This window comes from Durio zibethinus, chromosome 18 (assembly GCF_047325235.1).
Source record: "Durio zibethinus cultivar Kanyao isolate XHJ-2024 chromosome 18, ASM4732523v1, whole genome shotgun sequence".
In the NCBI taxonomy this organism is placed as follows: Eukaryota; Viridiplantae; Streptophyta; class Magnoliopsida; order Malvales; family Malvaceae; genus Durio; species Durio zibethinus.
In genome coordinates, this window is record NC_143179.1 from 7,735,592 (window position 1) to 7,756,908 (window position 21,317).

The following is a 21,317-nucleotide window of genomic DNA, read 5'->3' on the forward strand; positions in this document are numbered from 1 at the left end:
CTCATCTTAAGAGTATTCGAGGAGATTATTTGTCACATTTTAAAAAGACATCGTTGTTAGATTCATTTAATTTTTGTAAAAAAAATTTTATTTGTGATAATTGACATTTTTGTGAGGATCTTGATATTAAATTTTTTTTTAAAATTCTTCAATATGTTGATAAAGTTTAGAAAAAATTTCTCATTTAGGAATTTATATAAAGATTGCTATTTATAATACTCTTAATGATTCCATCATCGGAGATTCAAAATCTAATTTGTAAAAAAACTCTTTATTTTTATAAATATCCTCTAATATATTAGTAATATTTTTTGCTATAAATTATCATCCAATATGTTGGTAAGATTTTATGAAAATTATTTTTTTCTAAAAATTAATTTTTATTTAAAAATCATAAGGCTTTTCAACATATTGGTAGAATTTTATCTTAAAAATCAAATTACCTTTCAATATGCTGGTAAGATTTTATTAAAAATTATTTTTTTTCTCTTGAAATTTGTTTTTTATGAAAAATTAATAAGGTTATGCAATATGTTGATAAAACCTTATTTTAAAAATCAAATTGTTTTCTAATATGTTGGTAAAGCTTTTTGTTTTATTAAAATAATTTATTAAAAATTTGATTCTTTCTAATATATTAGTAAGATTCTTTTTATTTAAACATTTATTTTAAAAAATTTTGAATTGGTAAGGTTTTTTTTATTTTATTTAAAAAATATTTTTCCTTTTTTTTGTTTTAAATTATTTAAAAACAAATACATAAATAGTCAAATAAATAAATAAATAATAAAAAATTATGATAAATACAAAGATAACTAAAACTTAAAAAAGAGATAAGTAAAAAGTAAATACCAAATATTAAGCTACAAACAAATATCAATCTCTTTTTACTTTTCTTACTTCTTCACCTTTTTATCTTTTTTATTGTTTCTCTACAAAATAACTTATGACTTTGCTAGTGACTCTCATTAATGGTAATTGCTTTTCAATTTTGTTTAAACAAAAATCAAACAGATGCTTAAAATTATATATCCTAAACCCTCAAAAATTTTACTACCAAACTTTTTTGTTGAAGCCTCCCTCTTGATTTTTCTTTTTATTGATTCTTGATTCTTTCTCACAAGGTCTTTTTACAGGCACTAATAGGAAAAGGTTTTCTTTTTTATTTGAATCTCCTAATCAAATTCATCTTTAAATTTTTAATTTAACAAAAAACCAAATCCTGTAAAATCAACCCCAAACAAAATGGTATACCTATAACAATCATATGCAAGGACTATTGATCTGAAAAAGCAAGGAAATCACTTGTTTGCTTACAAATGATACGAAATTATGCAAGTTTTTACATAGTCTAACATGAATAACAATCATGAAAAGAAAGACGAAGTCAAGGATTTCCCGAATAAATTAAAAGCCAAACTCTTTTCAACATTCCGAGAACGTAAAAGCAGAAGACAGAACCTTAGGAAGAGATTTCACGAAAATGTACTGTCACTCGGAGACACTTTTCACAATGTATGCATGAAAGATAATTGATGAAGTGATAGTTTGATAAAGCCAAGAATGAGTTGCCGTCTTCTTTGCTGCCCCCTGCTCACCGGACAACTGAAGCACAGTGCAGTATTCCATTGGACATGCTGCCGCCACTGCTTTGCATGTGCCCGCCCACACGAGAGGAGTTGTCTGGGAATCTGTGTTCTCGCTGCTGGATATTGCCATCACTGTTGGAGACACTTGTCATATCAGAACAGCTTATACTTGAACCAGTATATTCTGCCGCGGGTGGGCAACGCCTCTCAAGTTCTGACCTACTATTCTTTTGGCCTAAGCAGCTGGCATAAGAGATGCATTGGGAACTTGTGTTAAAAGTTGGATCAGGCTGTTGGATCTTCTTTTTGCTAAGAAAACGTCCACCGCTTCCCCTAACCCTATTCAGTGCATGAAGATGTCGAGATTCATGAAGGTATGGCTGCATTTAATTCAAACCAAAGCCGATCAGTGGAGTTAGGCTGTTATACTGGGAATTCAAACAAGTGCCCAAACGAATTCAATATTTACCTTTCGAGATTTGACAAGTTTGTTTTGCGCCTTAAGCTTTGCACGATACTGCCTCCTTCTGAGAATCCCATGATATTGTTTTGCATTGACATAAATGAAACCATCTTCTGCAAGATCAAAAGGCAACGGGATTCGTGTAGCTCCACTTCCTGCCATTTGCGCCTGAATCTGATCAAATTTAATTAAATCACAGTTACATCGATCATAAGAAGAAAAATAGTCACAAGAAAGATTATAAAGTAAACAAGGTGAAACCTAGAATAATAGGAATGTTGGTAGAAGAAAAGAATTAGCGCTTATCGAAGCCTATCAGACCCACAGCTAAGAAATATCAATATTCCCACTAATAACTAACGCATAACAAAGCATATCATCTATTAGTAAAGTGTTAGACTTTTAGTTTCAATCAGGATTCAAATTCTGGTAGTTTCAAATAAATAAAAAATGCAGATCAATGGCAAGCTACAATAATTCACTGATAAGAAGATCATACAATAGCCTCTTGCCCATATGTAGTAAATGGCCCACCAAAGTAAGCATCAGCGCAAGGATATGGAGCACTGGCCTGGATGAGAAATATTGATTTAAAGCAAAGCCAACAAAATAACTTAATAATGACTGCTAAACATACCATTGAATGGTTATAATTAGAATGAGAAGGGCTGAACACAGTGTCTGGATTGTTAAGCAAGAAAACTTGCTTCCTTTGACCCTCAGTGTCCTTCCTACAACCCTCATCCCGACCTGATGCATGAGAAAACAATATGATATCAGACAAACATTGTTAAACTGTTAAGCTTGACAACGAGCTTCCCTCTTCAGTAAACTGTCTAAGAATCCCTTTCAACCCATTCAAAAACTGAAGCAAAGCACATTAATGCATCAACAATGATGAGAGAAATTTATAGAACGCCATCACAAGATTTGTGCAGCAACAGAACACAAGCAGTAATCTGACATCTAACAAAAGAATAAAGAATCAACAACAAGAATCCTATTTGCTATACTTGCAATGAGACTTGGCAATTAAAATATGATACGATGATACAATACAAAAAATTACAAAGATTATTAAGGTTAAAATTTTAACAAAAATTATATATAAATTTAATAGAAATAAAAAATATATATTTAATATTTTTAATATAAACACGAATTACATAAATTTTGTATAAAACACGATATAAATACACAAATTATCAATATTTTATATGATACGTTTAAAAAAATTGTCATGTCTACTTGCAAGAACCAACCATAAGAACTCGGTCATCGCTAAAAAGACAAATTCTTCCAAAAGTTCATATCTTCTTCAGCTACTGATCATTAGCAACATCAATCAAAGTCAATGTGAAGCACATGTACGGCGAGTAGAGATATTTGTTATGTAATAGAGTGGTTTATAGTCCCCAAAGCATTTGATAAAATTCAATAGTTGACGGTAGCTACCAAGCAAGAACAGTGGGGAAAAGAGAAGGAAAATAATATAGAACAGAAAATTCCCAATATATCACACTAGCTTCCAGAAGCATCAATACCAGATTCAGATGAATTGCAATGAGAATTGGTCACTCCTATGACACCCACTTCATGATGAGATTGACCAAATATTGCTTGAGCTGACGCCGAACCCTGGACTGGCAGTTGAAGATATAAATGCTTTGCATTATGATACAGTTGGGAGGGGCTTTCGACTTTCAAGCTTATATTCTGGGGTAATGACTGTGCAATATTTTGCTGCTCGTTTGAATTCCACCATGGTGGGCCACTAATAGATAAACGGGATAGGGAATGAAGAGAACTTGCATCAAAATTTTTCTTTGTCATGTTTTGAACCCGAATAGCCATCTAACTCATCAATTGTCTTGAATTTTGATGCCAAAACTCAGTAGATCCTTATCAACAAACAGATTGTTTTTGTCTCATTCCAAGATTAACTACTAAAAGGGGAAAAACATAGAATGAGCTGTGGATGTCTAAGTTATACTCAAAATATGAATGTCATCAACAATATTTGCAATCATGAAACAAAACCGCGGCATTGCGCAACAATCAATGGAGATGGAGCACTACAAACACAAGCCCAGCACATATGTCCAAGTAAATGTCAAAAGAAGAAGAACTAGCAAGGCTAAAATTTGCTAGTATAAAGAAAACTCATGAAGCAGTAACAACCCAACCATAAAAGGAACACTAGGGACAAAACTGTTCAGAAAGATTATGGCCCCCATTATTGCATAAAACTCTAAGTAAATCACAAGAACCAAAATCACAAGCTAGATTTTCAATGTAATAGTTGACAACTTATTAACATTTGAGTAAAGCACAAAGACAAGAAGAACAAAAAGATGGCTGATGGGGTGTTCCTTTGCTTCAGTCATGTAATTTTCCAAACCATCAAAATTTTGAGGGAAAAAAAAAGCAGATGAACATATACATCAACGCAGTTAGTGGTTCAAATATAGTGATAAGAGCAACCAAGTGCACCAAGCCATTTAGGGAGTGTAATTTGAAGATGAATTCACTTGGCAATCATGAAGAAGTTAATAGTTTTGATGCTTATTTCAATCAAGAACTCATTCAGCTGTAGACATTATATACATAAAAACTCACAAGGCATTACAAGAAATTAAGCATTAATGAATGTGACCAAAAGTAGAATTCAAAAGAAAAGCATGATTTACAAATTCTTAAACAGAAAAGAAGAAGAAACAAAAGAACATAATAGGCTTTTAGAAATCACATTTCATAATAGATATATCATATTCAGAAGAATCAGAACCCAGATTCAGTAACATGTTCTAGATCTATTAAGCAACTGAAACTTATTTAGATATCATCGTCGTTACATGTCAATTTTCAACTAGAAAATGAAGCAGTTTGTGCAGTTATCAGGCATGCTCAGAAGGTCAACCCTGTAATATTAATAGCAGTTTTGCTCTGGATGCAACAAGTTGTGAAAAACCAGATAATATGCAAAAAGTTTCGCCACTGCGCCTCAAAAGATTCCAAATACACCAAATAAATTATGGTTTTCCCTGAATAAAATAGCAAAGCAATTACAAATTCGAATGAGTTAGAGGAAAACCATAGGTTCTAAAGACACTAAACTACAAGAAAAATAGACTTTTAGCTATGGAACTAAGAGGACTGGTCAAAAAGAAAACTTAAGGGGCTTCAAAATAGCATGCAGCATAAATCAATACGAGTACCATAAAAGCTTTGAGAGCTTGAGAGGGAAAACAAACCAATCAACAAGATAAAGAGGAAACTTTGATCAGAAAGGAAAAAAATAGTGTTTCAATATCAGTAACTCTAATGAACAAAAAAATCCTTGCAAATTAAGAATCCAAGTACCAAATCTTAGCCGAATAAAATCCAAGCTCATCCAGAAATTCTGTTGTGCTGAAGAAGAAGAACAAGAAGAAGAAGAGCTGACCAAGAATTATCCCTTTCTAAGAGCAAGAGACAACAGGGCAGGGAGGATATAAAATCTATTCTGTACGGACAACAATCACTGTACGGACAAGGTAATGCTTATAGGCATGGTCCATGAACCAGTCCCACAGCCGCTAAAAAAACCTTACATATAAAGTGAAAAACACGATGCACCCAAAAAGCCAAAAAAAGGAAAAATATAATCAACCGTCGGAACCACTTTACCAAGAACAACTTTCCCAACTTCTACAAAGAACAAAAATAACTTCATCATCATCATCATCACCAGCATGCATTCGAGGAAAAAAAAATAGTAAGAAAACAAAACCCCACTTATAAGGCAAATAATAAATGTATCAGGTGATATATTAAAAAAAGAAAAGAAAGTAAAAGGAAAGAATCAAGAAAAGAAAGACAGGAAATGAGGCAAAAAAAAAAAAAAATACTACTAGTAGTAGTAGGTTTAAGTAAAGAAACGATAAGCTTGAAACAAATAAACAAAAGAAATTGAAAGAAAGACCTATGGCATCCGATGAGCTAGGCATGAAGCAGAAGTAAAGAATTGTTCTGTTGGACGAACTTAGGCATGTTTCCTCTCTTGAAAGCTCTCCAACCACCCTCTTCTCTCTCTTTAAATTTTGTTATCACTGAAATTGAGAGTAATACTCCAATCCTTTTTTTTTTCTTTAATTACTTTCTAGTAATACAAAAAAAAGCTTTAGTATAATAATTCCACCCACCTCCATTAAAATCCATTCATGGCACAAACAGCTTTCTTCTCTACCTTTGATTACAATTTTTTTTTTGAGTCAATGATTGTTTCCAATTTTTTTGTGGGAACAACACTCCTTCCCGTGAGTCCTTTTATGCCGTTATTTTATCACAGCCAGCCGCCCTCCATGGCTTCGCTGCACATATTTAGGGCAAAACTTACCTAAAATTTTTTAAGTGTATTTTTTAGAATTTAGCATTAAAGTTTTTGTCATTGTTTAAATGACCAAGTCAGCTTTAGCTCCATCAAACGTTTACTTTGTTTTTAATATTTTATTTCTTTTCTGCGTTATTTAAAGCATAGTAAAAAAAACTTAATAACAAGTCCCTAAAATCCCTACTTCTTATTAAAATCTGCAATTTCATCCTGCATATACATAACCCAAAAATAATGTGAAATTTCAAACTTCCGATTTCACTTCACCGTCAACGTAATTATATATAAAAAATTAACAAGAAATGCATAACTAGCAATCCCCAATGGGCAATTGATGCACTAACATGCATCAAAACAAAAGAAAATATTTGCATCAATATCTTATCTTTTTATCCGGATCAAATGGAGTAGACACAGAAATCAACATTTTTTTTTTTATTTTTGGTATAAGATACTACTTACTTTTCATTAGAAGATCCTTATAGTAGCCTGATGTAAAAATTAAAGTATTACAAATTTTTGTCAAATCTAAAACAAAGCATATAGATCTATCAAATATTGGATAAATCCAACACAAAATACACATAAATCATAGGATCATATCAGATATTGAAATTCAAGAGGTGACACTCACTGTGAAGTGTCACGGTTCTAAAGAGGAATCATGAACCCTATAACGGTTGTGTACTAAAATTGGTATTGAGATATAAAGGTTCATACTACCTTTTAACTTATGATGCACTTTTTAAGATATAAAGGTTCATACTACCTTTAACTTATGATGCACTTAGAAAGGGATTGTTGTCCGTACAGAATAGATTTTATATCTTAAAAAGTGCACAGTGATTGTTAAAATCACTCTTATATCGACAATCACTGTGCACTTTTTAAGAGACAAAACTATAACTCCAAGGGGCTAAAGCAAATAATACTTCACAAATTGGTATAAACTGTGACAATTAGGTTGATCTGAGATGCTAGATAAGTACATACTCTAATCCTAGAGTTACGCGAGCCTGGAGCTTGAATCTCGACCCATGATAAATGATATCAAAGCCAGCTTTACGGGTACTAACGATGTGCCACCTAAAATGATGGGTCTTCGTTGAAGTGGGAGAGGATGTCACGGTCTTAAAAAGAAGCCATGAATTCCACATCGACTATGTGCTAGAGTTTATCTTAGAATATAAAGGTTCATACCACCTTTTATTTGTGAGGCCCAAGTGGTATCAGAGTCAATTCTGCAAGTACTAGCGATATGCCACCAAAAATGGTGGGTATTGGGTCTTTGTCAGCTCTGTGGGTACTAGCGATGTGCCATTGATAATGGTAGACCTTCATTCAACTTGTGAGGCCCGAATGGTATCAAAACCAATTCTGCAAGTACTAGCAATATGCTATCACATCGACTGTGTACTAGAGTTGATTTTAAGATATAAGAGTTCACACCACCTTCAACTTGTGAGGCTTGTGACAAGTGATATCAAAGTCAGTTTTATAGGTACTAGCAATGTACTGGCTTTATAGGTACTAGCGATGTACCACCAAAGATAGTGGGCATTAGATCTTTGTTGGAGGACCTTCATTGTAATGGGAGAGGCTGTGTGATAAAGTTGGTCTTGGGATATAAGGGTTCGCATGGATAAAACTGTGAAGCCAAAAGGGCCAAAACAAATAATACATCACAAATTGATGCGAATTATGATCATTAGACCCAACGTGTAACACTTAACTCTCGTCCGATTAAAACGATAGGCCTTGTGTACCTCACAAATTGATGTGAATTATGACCATTAGATCCACCGTGTAGCACTTAACTCCTGTTTAATTAAGACGGTGGGCCTTAGGCCTCCATTGAAGGTCGTGTGCTAGAGTTGGTCTTATAATATAAAGGTTTAGAAGGATAAAATTGGGGAGCCGAGAGGGTTGAAGCATACAATACTTCACAAGTTGATATGAATTATGACCATTAGACCTATCATGTAGCACTTAACTTCCTTCTGATTAGTAATCACTTTGATATCATTTTGTAGAGATCCGCACTCAACCTACAAGATATTATTCACTTTAACTCAAAAGTCTCATAATTTTATCCAATCTTACAAAATTGGGAATAAACCTCTATTTAAAAATTATAACAAATCCTTAAAACCTCCCGATGTAGGATTGAGGTGTTACAATATAAGAGAGATATTAAAACATTTAAAAAAAAAAAAGCTCAGTATTAAGAGTTTTTACAAGATATCAACCAGAAATTGAAGGACTACACTTTTGATAGGCTTGATTTTGATGAAACTTAATATTTCTCTTTTACACTTGACCAAAAGTTACTTTATATGTACATAACAAAATGGAGGGAAACTAATTATGCTTAAAGCATGGAGAAAAACATGGTGGAGGAAATCATGAAATCATTTGTCTCCATTATACATAGTTAAAATGAGAAAAAAAAGTAAGAATTTTTCCAAAAAAAAAAAAAAAAAAAACTTATTTGAACAAAAAGGGAAAATAATTTTTAAAAAAATGAATCAACACCATATTTTAGCTATTTATGCTTTAAATTCTCATGTTTTCTTATTAAATAGATATAACATAACAAAAAAAAAAAAATAACATGCTTAAAACCAAATATTATATTAGTTGGATCTTATTTTCGTCAAATTTTGTTAAAAAACACTATGCATAATCGAAAACATGAGTAGATATTAAACAAGAAATAAATCTGAAATTTAAGTTAAATGATTTATTAATTTTTTATTATAAGAGATAATTTTCATAAGATGAAACTTGATTTTCAACATTTACAATTTATTTTTTTGTTTCTCTAAGCTTTGATTTTTTTTGTAAAAAATTGAGCATATATTTTCTTACTAATATAGATCGGCTGGCGAAATTTATTTAACATAAAATCTAATGCTTATCCAGTGGTTAGATATTCGTTTTGTTGTATTTATTTCTAATTAGTATGCTATTCTTTCCTTGTGCTAGGTCTAATAGTCAATAAGGATGACCCTTTGCTTAGTTTAGGTAGCAAGTTGGTTTAGAGGTAATGTTCAGAATTTGATCCGAAATTAGTAAAGCAGTAAAACCCACCACCACTAGTTTCTTGATAACGACTAAAAGGGAATTTGGGTGTAACTTCAATCAAAATAATCCAAAAAATGATTACTTCACTCATCAAACCAAGCTTTATTTTGACGCACTAAGGACACTCCAAAATATCCAAAAAAAAAAAAAAAACATACATAAAAGTTAAAAATTTTCTATGTCACCATTATATTCATTCATATATTCAAAGTTAAATTATATGATATGTTAATAAAATATTAAATTTTTAATTTTAATAATTAAGATTTAATTTATGATAGCTTTAAATATAAAAATACAAAACAAAATTAAGAAAAATATGGTATACGGATACTATATAATAAGGGTAGCTATCAAATGTCAATACAAATAAATATATTTTTTTTAAAAATCCTTCACATGACTATTCTTCATGTTGTGTGGTAGGTTGTTTGAAAGATTCAAAGTGAATAGAGATGAAAAAGATGCAGAGAGGAAAAGAAAAATAATAAAAAGGAAATAACTTGGCATTTTCGGGCATGAAATTTCCAAATATGCAATCAATGTAAGCCAAAAAAATCCACGCAGACAGACCTACAAGTGAGAATTTAACCAAATTAAAATTTGTAACTAAGATTTTATATTCCAAAAAATACAAAATTAAATTTGTCCAAATTATTGTTCATGAATAAAATTTTCTAAAAAAAAAATCAATCTCATAATTTCAACCATATTGTTCAATGTTAATAACAAACACCACTTCCCAAGCTTTCTCAGAGGAGGCTTATTGTTCTTAAGGGAGCATAGCACAACAGCTTAAAAGTATGAGAAATTTAAACGCTGAACTGTTGGTATTTCTGCATGGAAAGCGCCTTGCCGGAAGGGAACAACGAGGTAAAGGCACATGCATGTGTCACGCCTTGGGCAAGCATGCCTGGCACATCAGGCGCATCATCACGCGAGCCAGAGGTTGAAGCCTGCACATCAAGCATGCTAGCAGATATTTGCACGCAAGGCCTAGGAGATAAGATCAGAACACTCGCACAGCTTGCAGGCCAGCCCGTGAAGCCAAGGCCTAGCCTGCAGGATGCCCGCATCACATCTAGAGGGACCCAAGGGAAGAGACACATAAGTTCTTTTAGAAGCCTGCAGGATCAGTAAGAGCCTCTTGACAAATTTGATTGACCCTAGAATTCAGGAGTTAGAATCGTGATTAATTGATTGTAATCTTTGTAATTCCTTGATTTTAGCCTTGATTCTAGAGATATTGCCATTAAGTGTAGCTAGAGCTTCAACTATAAATAGAAGGCTGCTCCACCATCATTTGTACACCATCAAACACTTCTGTTTCAATGAATACAGAGCATATTTCCAGCATTCTGTCTTGTTATCATGTTTTTCTTTAACTTGCGTAATTAATCCTTCCCATTGTTCTAGTACCCGCACGCTTGTGTTTTAGGCTTACTTAAGCATAAAGGAGGAGATTCCAAGCCTAAGGCCACACGAATTCTGAGTCGAAGGTCGAAGCCCGTGATAGTTGGTATCAGAGCAAGTTCAATTTTACGTGTTTGTGTTGTGCAGGTTAGATCGTGATTGAGGAGATAGCATCCCAAAGCGACGTTGCTAGGCAACAACCAGAGGCTCATGAGCAAAGGCGGGGAAGATGCAAGAAAGTCAGTTCAAGAGATATATGGTCTACCATGGACGGTAAGCTGGCCAAGGTGGAGATGACCATGGGCGACATAGGGGAGAAGCTTGAGGAAGTGGAGACTCACATTGCATCGCTAGACTCCATGAAGGAGGAGATCCAAGGTGAGCTACAAGCTGCTCTCAATAAAGGCATAGACGCGATCACCCAAAAGAATGAGGCCTTGGAGGCTGAAGTGGTGACCTTGTGCGATGGCATGTAAGACATGCGCCAACGGATGGAAGAGCTTGCCAATGAGCTCATTGCTTGCAAGACTGCCATTGGGAATGGCATGTTTGCTAGAGTGTCTAAGTCCAAAATAGATGTCCCCAAGCCTAAAGAGTTCAAGGGAACTAGGGCAGCCAAAGAAGTAGACAACTACCTATAAAGTATGAAGCAGTATTTTTAGGTCATGGGCATGCAGAACGAGACAATAAAGGTAAGCACCACTGCTATGTATCTTACTGATGTAGCCTTATTGTGGTAGAGGCGCAGGTGTGATGATGTTAGACGTGGGAGCGCCAAGATTGAAACCTAGGCAGAGTTTCAAAAAGAGTTCAGGGAGCAATTTTACTCGGAGTATGTCGATGATAAGGTATGGGCAAAGTTACGCAGGCTGAGCCAACAAGGGGACATAGGGGAGTATGTCCAAAAATTCTCTGAACTGATGCTACAGATCTCAGATCTAGGCAATAAGGATGCCTTATTTGCTTTCATGGATGGACTGAAGCCGTAGGTGAAGCATGAGCTACAATAGAGGGAAGTTTATGACTTGGCTAAAGCCATGACTACTACTAAGTCCTTGATAGAGTTTAAGCCTCTGAACAAGTTTAAGTCTTCCAAGCCTAACGGTAAGGGCAAAGACGAGAGGGATCGAAAGAAACAGTCTAAGGAGAAGGACCGTGATCGGTAATCTAAAGATGGGGACTGAGACCGTTCAACCAAGGATGACGAGAGAAAGCCATCAGCAGGCAAGTGGAAAGTAAAGGGAGATCGAGAGCCATTAGCATGCTACCTATGTGGAGAGAGCCACATAGCACATAATTATCCATAAAAGGGCAAGTCAGCTGCTGTAGACAAGGAGTCTAACGAGGAGCTAGAGTTAGAGGCAGCAAAGCTTGGGTCATTGGTGCTCAATGCTATCCAGAGGAAGGGGAGTCATGAGCTAAAAAGGCTTGATGTTTATGGATCTGATGGTTACAGGTCAGAAGGTGAGAGTACTGATGGACACAGGTACCTCACATCTTTTTATTTCAGGTGATGGAGCCCAGAAGCTCGAACTAAAAGTGTAAAAAAGAACTGGTACCATTAAAATGGTGAACTCTAAGGATGTTTCAGCCATTGGAGTAACGCAGAGAGTGAAGTTATAGCTTGGAGACTGGAAAGACAATGAGACCATAGAGGTAATACCCCTTGACGACTATGAGTTTGTGATTGGGTTAAATTTTCTTGTTAGGATTAACGTCCTCCTTGTGCCTTTTGTCAATTGCATTTGCATCTTGGATACACGGTGCCAATGCCTAGTACCATTGAGGAGAAGGTCTGGAGTTGGGTTACGGGTGGTGTCAGCCATCCAATTTGCCAAGGCAGTAAGCAAAAAAGAAGACACCTTTTTGGCAGCCCTGAAGTATGATGAGCAAAAGAAAAATGAAACCAAGTCACCCTTGGAGGTGCTAAATATGTTGAAGACCTTTAACGATGTGATGCTCGCAAAGCTGCCTAGCCAACTACCACCTAAGAGAAAGGTGGACCATAAGATCGAGCTGGTGTCCGAGGCCAAGCCACCAGCTAGAGCCCTTTATCAAATGTCTCTACCAGAGTTGAAGTAGTTAAGGAAGTAGCTCAAAGAGTTAGTTGATGCTGGTTTCATTAGGCCATCGAAGGCACTATATAGTGCATCGGTTCTATTCCAATGCAAGCATGATGGGTCGTTATGACTATACATAGACTATCGAGCTTTAAACAAGCTGACCATCAAGAACAAGTACCTTATCCCACTCATTACGGACTTGTTCAACCAACTTGGGAGCGTAAGGTGGTTCACCAAGCTGGATTTGAGGTTGGGCTACTACCAAGTTAGGATCCCTGAGAGAAATGAGCCAAAGATACCATGTGTCACCGGTATGGTTCGTATGAGTTCCTGGTCATGCCATTCGAACTCATGAATACTCCAGTAACATTCTGCACCCTTATGAACAAAGTACTTTAGTCGTCGATTTATTATGGTTTATTTAGATGACATTCTGATCTACAGCCAGACTTTGGGAGAGCATGTCATGTAGACCACTTGAGACAGGTGTTCAAGGTGTTGCACTCGCACAAGCTGTTTGTCAAGAAGGAGAAGTGCTCATTTGCCCAGTAGGAGATGTCATTCTTAAGCCACATAATGGGAGGTGACAGGATACTCATGGATAAAGGTAAAGTGCACGCCATCTTAGAATGAAAACTGTCAGCCAAGGTAACTGAGTTAAGGTTATTCTTTGGGTTGGTTAACTACTACAAGCGCTTCATCAAAGGTCACTCAGTAATAGCCATGCCATTGACTGACTTGCTCAAGAAAAGGAGAGCATAGGAGTGGAGCACAGGGTGCCAGGAAGCCTTTGACAAGTTGAAATAGGCTGTGATCGAAGAGCCAATCTTGGCCTTACCAGACCATGCCAAGTCGTATGAGGTGCATACGGGCGCATCAGACTTTGCCATGGGACATCCAGTTATATTCGAGAGTAAAAAGTTAAACGAGATTGAGCGTAAGTACACAGTCTAAGAGAAAAAGATGACTGCAGTGGTGCACTGCTTGCGCACTTGGTGTCATTACCTGTTAGGGTCGAGGTTCATGGTTAGGATGGATAATGTAGCGATCAGCTACTTCCAGACGCAAAAGAAGTTATCCCTTAAGCAAGCGAGATAGCAAGATTTTCTTACAAAATTTAATTTTCAGATAGAGTATAAGCCAGAACGGGTGAACCTGGTGGCAGACACCCTGAGTAGGAAGGCTAACCTTGCTGCTATTAGCCAACCAGAGGGGTCACTGGTACCGTGCATCAAGAAGGGACTTACATATGATCTTACAGCCAAGGCTCTTATGGAGTACACCCAACAAGATAAAACTAGGCGATTTTAGGTGCAAGATGGTTTATTGTACACCAGAGGTAGTAGACTGTTTGTGCCACAGTATGGGAAGCTCTGCAAAGAAGTTTTGTAAAAGTGCCATGATTCAAGGTGGACTGGACACCCAGGAGTGAGTCGCACCTTGGCATTGCTAGAGGATCGATACTACTGGCCGCACATAAGGGATGATGTGGAGGCCTATGTGAAGACTTATCTTGTGTGCTAACAGGACAAGATGGAGCTCAAAAAACCAGACGGTCTCTTGGAACCATTGTCAGTGCCAGAGCGATCATGAGAGAGTATTTCTCTGGACTTTATAGTCGGTCTACCTAAGATAGAGGGGTTTGGAAGCATCATGGTAGTGGTGGACAGGTTTTCCAAGTATGAAATCTTCATTCCAACAACCAAAGAGTGCCCAACCGATGAGGCAGCTCGATTGTTCCTAAAAAACATGGTTAAGTACTAAAAAGTGTCGATGACCATTATTAGTGATTGGGATGGACGTTTCACGGGCAGGTTTTGGACTGAGTTGTTTAAGCTGTTGGGGTCAGACTTGAACTTTTCCACCAGCATACATCCATAAACTGATTGGCAGACTGAACGTGTGAATGGACTATTGGAGGTCTACCTCAAGCACTATGTGAATGCCACACAAAGAGACTGGCAAAAACTGCTAGATGTTGCACAGTTTTCTTACAATTTGCAAAGGAACGAGGTAACGAACCAAAGCCCATTTGAGGTTGTGATAGGTCAACAACCACTAACACCCGATTCGATTGTTGTAAGTTATATAGGGTCGAATCCAGCAACATACAAGTTTGCCAAGACATGATAGGAGCAAATTGACTTTACAGAGTTTGTCTACATAAGACGACAAAGAGGTCGAAGAAGTGGGCAGACTAGAATAGGCAGGACGTGCAATTTTAAGTTGGAAACTTGGTATTGGTGAAGCTGCATCCCATTGTGTGCCATAAGGGGCTGCAAAAAGGCCTAGTCCAGAGGTATGAGGGACCTTTCGAGTAGTCAAGAGGGTAGGCAAAATTGCCTACAAGCTGGATATGCCACCTAAGCTGAGAGTACACTCGATGTTCCATGTAAGCATGCTCAAGCTGTTCTATGAGGATGATGAAGATCCAGGACGAGCAGAGTCAAAGCGTGTGCCATTAGGAGCAAGGGCCTCATATGAGAAGGAAGACCACAGCATCATAGCTGATTGAGAGGTGAGATGAAAAAACTACCAACTAATACAAGAGTACTCGATACGTTAGAAGAGACTTCCAGACAGTGAGGCCAGCTGGGAACCAACAGAAGACTTATGGTAATTTAGGGACCAGATCAGGTAGTACCATACAGAAGACTCAACGAGGGTGTTACGTAATCAGATGAGAGAGAATTTCAAGACCTGGGTAGGTACGTCAGGCACATCAAGCGCACCAGCATGCAAGTCAGTGGTTGAGGCTCTCACACCAGACGCGCTGGCGAGTATTTGCACGCAAGGCCTAGGAGACAAGGCTAGAATGCCCGCATAGCTTGCAGGCCAACCTGTGAGGCTAAGGCCTGGCCTGTAGGATGCCCGCACCACATTTAGAAGGGCCTAAGGGGGGAGATACATAAGTTCTTCTAAAAGCCTACAGGATCAGCAGGAGCCTTCTAACAGATTTGGTTGACCCTAAAATTTAGGAGTTAGAATCCTAATTGATTGTAATCTTTGTAATCCCTTGATTTTAGCCTTGATTTTAGGGATATTGCCATTAAGTGTAGCTAGAGCCTCAACTATAAATAGAGGGCTGCTCCACCTTTATTTGTACATCATCAAACACTTCTGTTTTAATGAATACAGAGCATATTTTTAGCATTCTGCCTTGTTATCTTATTTCTCTTTAACTTACGTAATCAGCCCTTCCCATTGTTCTAGTGCCCGCACGCTTTTGTTTTAGGCTGACTTAGGCATAAATGAGAAGATTTCAAACCTAAGGCAGCACGATTCTGAGTCTAAGGTCAGAGCCCGTGACACATACACAAGCACGCATACATTAAAAACAAAGAAAAAGATTCATAATTATTTCAGAAGGGAGAAGAAAGAATATGAATTTATGAACTGCTATAACAAATAAATTAATAGAATATAAATATCTGAAGATCAAGGTAAGTCCTCCTAGCTAGAATTAAAGGAGCCTGGCATGTCATAACGAGGGATGCCATTTTCATACACTACAATTTAAGGCATTGCAAAAACAAAAAGAAAGAACTTTTCAAGTGCAACATAAGGAGAATATAACATTTATGAATTGCTCAATCCCATTTCCTTCACTTATTACAAGCAACAAACTGAATGCCCACGATGACGTCTACCACCACCACCAACAAGGGATATAGTTCAATTCATAAGGTAAACCCCATGGAGAAATGAAAGAGGATCTTTGTCTTCACTGAAAGAATGATTGAAAATGCAAATAACATCACAAAAGAGACAAGCAAAAATCAAAGCAATAGCTCAATATAAGAGATAATCTTCTCTTTGGTCAATCAAGTATTATTTTTCAGATGATTAAGCAAATGATATACATTTCAATAGCAGTACACTGAATTTGTGGCGACACAAGCCTTCTTAATAACTGATCAAGTGTTCTCAATATTTATTTTGCATTTTACTTAATAAATTTCCCTTATTAAGCTAGCTTGATTGTGAAGAAATAGCTTCATAGCTCCCTAAATATCAAGTTGGAGATGATATTTTAATCAATCTATGTATTCAACTTTGACCTTTGACTGCTTACCTCCTGAGTCCTGAATCCAAAGCTATAGGTTGATGATTTCAGACCATTTAAAAATATCAGAATAAACACGATCTCCACCCAGATCCTCACTAACGGCCCCTGCTGTTACTCAGATAATATCCTCAATCAAAGTAAAATTCCCTAATATATCAACATGACCACCATATTGGGTGTCCCGACCCTCTAGAAGATTAGCCAAAGGGGCATGATTATACTCCCTAATGTAACTACAAATTCCTAAAAGATTAAATCTAGTTTTACCCCACCAACCTTTCACACACATGAAACGTGCACTTAAAGCAAGAACTGTCTCATCTCCATCAACAAAGAAAACACTATCTTTTAGATATGAATCTTCACTACCACACACTACTAAGGTGTCTATCTGAATCAAAATATAGCAATAAGAGGCTGTCGAGACTCGCACACAACCTACAAGATATTGTTCGCTTTAACCTGAAAGTCTTACGTTTTTATCTCACAAAAAACATGAATATAAATTTGAGTTTAAACCTCTACTTAAATATCATAATAGATCTTTCGAACCTCCTAATATGATATTAGGATTGAGGCGTTATAGCTTTTCGTCTCATCAAACCCAACATAAAGTACACAGATCTATTGAATTACACCAAACGTTGGGTAAACTCAACACAAAACACACACAGATTACAGATCTTTTAAGCCTCACAAATCATAAATCCTTCAAGCCTCTTGTAGACACCCTTTTTAGTCTGAACCCAAGCCCATTGGGCCTGGTCCAATGAAGTTTGGGTCTAAACCCATTGGACCTGGTTTATGATCCAACTAGCAGGCCTAATTGACTTTTATTTTTATTTTTATTTTTTTATTTTTCTTTAATTTTTTTAGTTGATTTATCTGTTTATTAGATTTATCATTAGTTTAACAAAATTTAGTGATAAAAAATAAAAAAATTATATCTTTGGTCCTAAATTGAAGGTTGTAGAGTTTCTATAGGTTTTAATATGAGGTAGGATGAGTCTTAAGTTTTTGATAACCCAGTCGAATGAAGACTTTGATCTGATTAGAAATTCTTCTGATCTGATCTTATAAACAGCAACAAAGCAACAAAAATAGAGAGGGGAAGAAAAAAGAGAAGCAAAATAAAGAGGAAGCCCCCATCGTCACAACACAACAATCACAGCCTGTATTTAGTAGTGGTATATTTGGTTCCTCCATACCTTTTGGTTCAAGTCAATCTGTATTTGGTTCTAGTACTCTTGTTTTTCGTGCCATGAGCACCCCTACCTTTGGTTCCACAAGCACCCCTGCCTTTGGTGCTATAAGCACCTTTGTATTTGGTTCAACTGAAAGTCCAGCATTCGAGAGCACTGAAATTGCATTTGGTGTGTCTAATGCCCAGGTATTTGGAACAGGAAGCACATTTGAAGCATCAAACACACTTACTTTTGGCATTTCTAACACTCCTATTTTTAGTTCTTCTAGTTCTACATTTGAGGGTTCCATCCCTCCTACTTTTGAGGTTTCAAACACTTTTCCTTTTAGAGCATCTTCTACTCTTTCATTCAGCTTTGGGTCTAGCCTAGCTTTTGGCCAATCAACACCAACATTCGTAATTCTCCTTCTGGAACCACTACATTTGGAGCCTCAAGTTTTCTTTTTGGAACCTAATCTTCTATACCAGCATTTAGAAGCACTAGCTTTGGCCAATCATCATTTGGAGGTCAACGTGGGGGAAGTAGAGTAGCTCCTTACACACTTACAACTAAAGTAAATGGTAAGAGTAATGCACAGCCAGCTGCAAAACTGGAGTCAATATCAGTGATGCCTGTTTACAAAGATAAAAGTCATGAGGACTTAAGATGGAAGAATTATAAACTAGAGGATAAAGGTGGACCACAAGTAGTTGCTCAGCCTTCTGAAATGATTGGCTTTGCTGTGTCAACCGCACCTACTAGTCTTTTTGGCTCTTCTTCAACGTTTGGTCAAACATCTATAAATCTTTTTTCCAGTAGCATAAGTACCAATCCATTTAGCCTAAAATCACCATCTTTTAATAGTACAGGTTTTACAACCTCGACTACTACATCAAATCTTTTTCAATCAACATCATCAAGCTTTTTTGGCCCAACTTCGTCAACAACTTCAGTATTTAGTTCATCTGTAACTCTTACATTTGAAACTGGTCCATCTCTTTTTAGCTCATCCGTCACTCATTTATTTTTAACTTTGCCATCCATTTTTGGTATTGATGGAGCTCCGATAACAACTCCAGCATTTGCTACTGGTTTAAATTTTAGTAGCAGTCAGACATCCCCTCTGTTCAATTCTACCCCTGCAATTGGGCAGACAGGCAATGCTTTTGGGCATGTGACCTCTACCGTTGGACAGTACACTAGTAACTTTGGTCAAATAAGCATTTTCAATACACATTCCTTTGGTTTTAGTGGGAATATGTTTTCGAGTTCTCTATCGGTGGCTCCTTCTAGTAACCCATCTGCATTTGGCCCAACAACTCCCACTTTTGCTTCACTTTTTCAGCCAGCTCAGCCAGTTCAGACCAGTGGTGCTTTCAGCTTTAGCAATTTTGGTCTGACACAATCAGGTGGTGGATCAGGCATTTTTGGTTAGAGTAATATTGCCTTACCGAATTTGTCTGCTACACAGAGTGCTACTACAGTACAACCCGTAACTATTACAAACCCCTATGGAACACTCCATGTAATTTCTCAAATTTCCATTATGCAGGTTGGGACTGCACCATCTGTTTAGCATGCCTGTTGTAGACAAACCTACTCCTATTAAAATTTCGCCCTTGTTGACTTCTTGACACCTTTCATAAAGGCGGACTAAGTTGCCTATCAATTTTTTTTGAAAATACGTTTTCTAAAAAATATTTTTGGAGAAAAGTTGAAAGTATCAATTTTCCTTAAAAATAAGTTTTCAAAAATGAATTTTTGAGGAAAAGTTGAAAGTATCAATTTTCCTCGAAATTAAAATTTCAAAAATGAATTTTTGGATAAAAGTTGAAAGTATCAATTTTTCATGTACAGAAGCAATCATTTTTTTTTCTTTTCCTTTTTTTTCTTGAATTTTTTTTAATGTTAAATAATCCAACGATGAAGCCTCTGTAAGTGAAACAGTAATTTTCTTGCATACTCTTGAAGTAAGAAAATTTTTTTAATTTTTTGCTAAAAGTATTAGAGTCAATTGGGAATAATTTTCTATAATTAACTACTTAGTAAATTGTTAAGGCTTATTAGATAACGCAAAATTAAGCTGGTACCATATTTTGATGGGCGTTGTGAGGGTGTTATAAACTTCCTCACACGTAATCAAACTCCCGAATCCTATTCTGGTTAGTAGACCCAAACTTATTCTTTTAGGGACCCTTAAACTTAGGTGTTTCCTGAAAGGATAGATTCCTTAGGTGACCAATCGCACCTAAATAAAAAAGATTGATGGTGAATCCTTAAGTCAATGTCTAGCGATAGATCTCCCAGATCTAGACGTTATGACACCTCTCAATGTGGGATTGGAGTGTTAAACAAATCACAAAATCACATCAGACGGCAAGTTTCACACAAAGCACACTCAGATCATAAGATCACACCGTTAAGATTCAAAAATGGCTCCAACTGTAAAATTTTAGAGTTAGCTCACACCATATAGTATTTAGCTCTTGTCTCCATTTTGGTACTATTTATAAAGACCCGCACCTAATCTATAAGATATTATTTGTTTTAACCCAAAAATCTTATAATTTATTTCAAAAAAAATGTCTCACAAATTTGAATTTAAGTCTCTACTTAATTATTATACCAAATCCTCAAAGCCTCCCGATATGAGATTGAAGTGTTACAGGGCAAATAATTAATTTGTAGACATAAGCAGGGGATTCCAACTCCATACATTGAGTAGATTTCCATGTCTGGAGCATTTGGTAGCCTGCAAAATCATATGGCACTTGTCAAGAAAACATAGAGAAAGAGAAAGAGGGAGAAGAGGGGGGAAGGCGCAGGGACAGCCTAGCAGTTTAAAAGGTTCAACAGCTTTTAATGACAAAACTCAAAAGGATAAAAGTTTAAAATTGCTCTGTGCTCTGTAACAGCAAACCAAACAAGCGATCAAAAGACAAACAATTAAATTGGCAGAATCCTTGGGATCGAGAATGGATACTGTCACTATCAGTGACAGGTCAAAAATATTAACCGCAACTTTGCAATCCTAATAAGCTAACCATGGGATTGGTTAATGATACAAACTCAACCAA

General features: G+C 36.3%; 1 protein-coding gene and 1 pseudogene across 11 annotated transcripts; one reads left to right on the forward strand and one right to left on the reverse strand.

Moving 5' to 3' along the window:
- Window positions 1-1,305: 1,305 nt before the first annotated feature.
- On the reverse strand, window positions 1,306-6,388 carry LOC111300373 (nuclear transcription factor Y subunit A-8-like). 11 transcript variants are annotated; one of them, XM_089747219.1, is made up of 7 exons: window positions 6,017-6,204; window positions 4,973-5,096; window positions 3,597-3,995; window positions 2,690-2,802; window positions 2,552-2,623; window positions 2,059-2,226; window positions 1,306-1,969 (listed from the first exon to the last, which is right to left on the reverse strand). In XM_089747219.1, the coding sequence occupies exons 3-7, from the start codon at window positions 3,904-3,906 to the stop codon at window positions 1,595-1,597; spliced, it is 1,038 nt and encodes a 345-aa protein (XP_089603345.1). In that variant the 5' UTR covers window positions 3,907-3,995; window positions 4,973-5,096; window positions 6,017-6,204; the 3' UTR covers window positions 1,306-1,594. The 11 variants fall into 11 exon arrangements, with proteins under 11 accessions (XP_089603345.1, XP_089603343.1, XP_089603341.1 ...); XM_089747217.1 differs by having other exon boundaries at window positions 3,597-3,998; XM_089747215.1 differs by having other exon boundaries at window positions 3,597-3,998; window positions 4,908-5,096.
- Window positions 6,389-17,616: 11,228 nt separating this feature from the next.
- On the forward strand, window positions 17,617-19,919 carry LOC111300875 (nuclear pore complex protein NUP98A-like; annotated as a pseudogene).
- The last annotated feature ends 1,398 nt before the right edge of the window (window positions 19,920-21,317 follow it).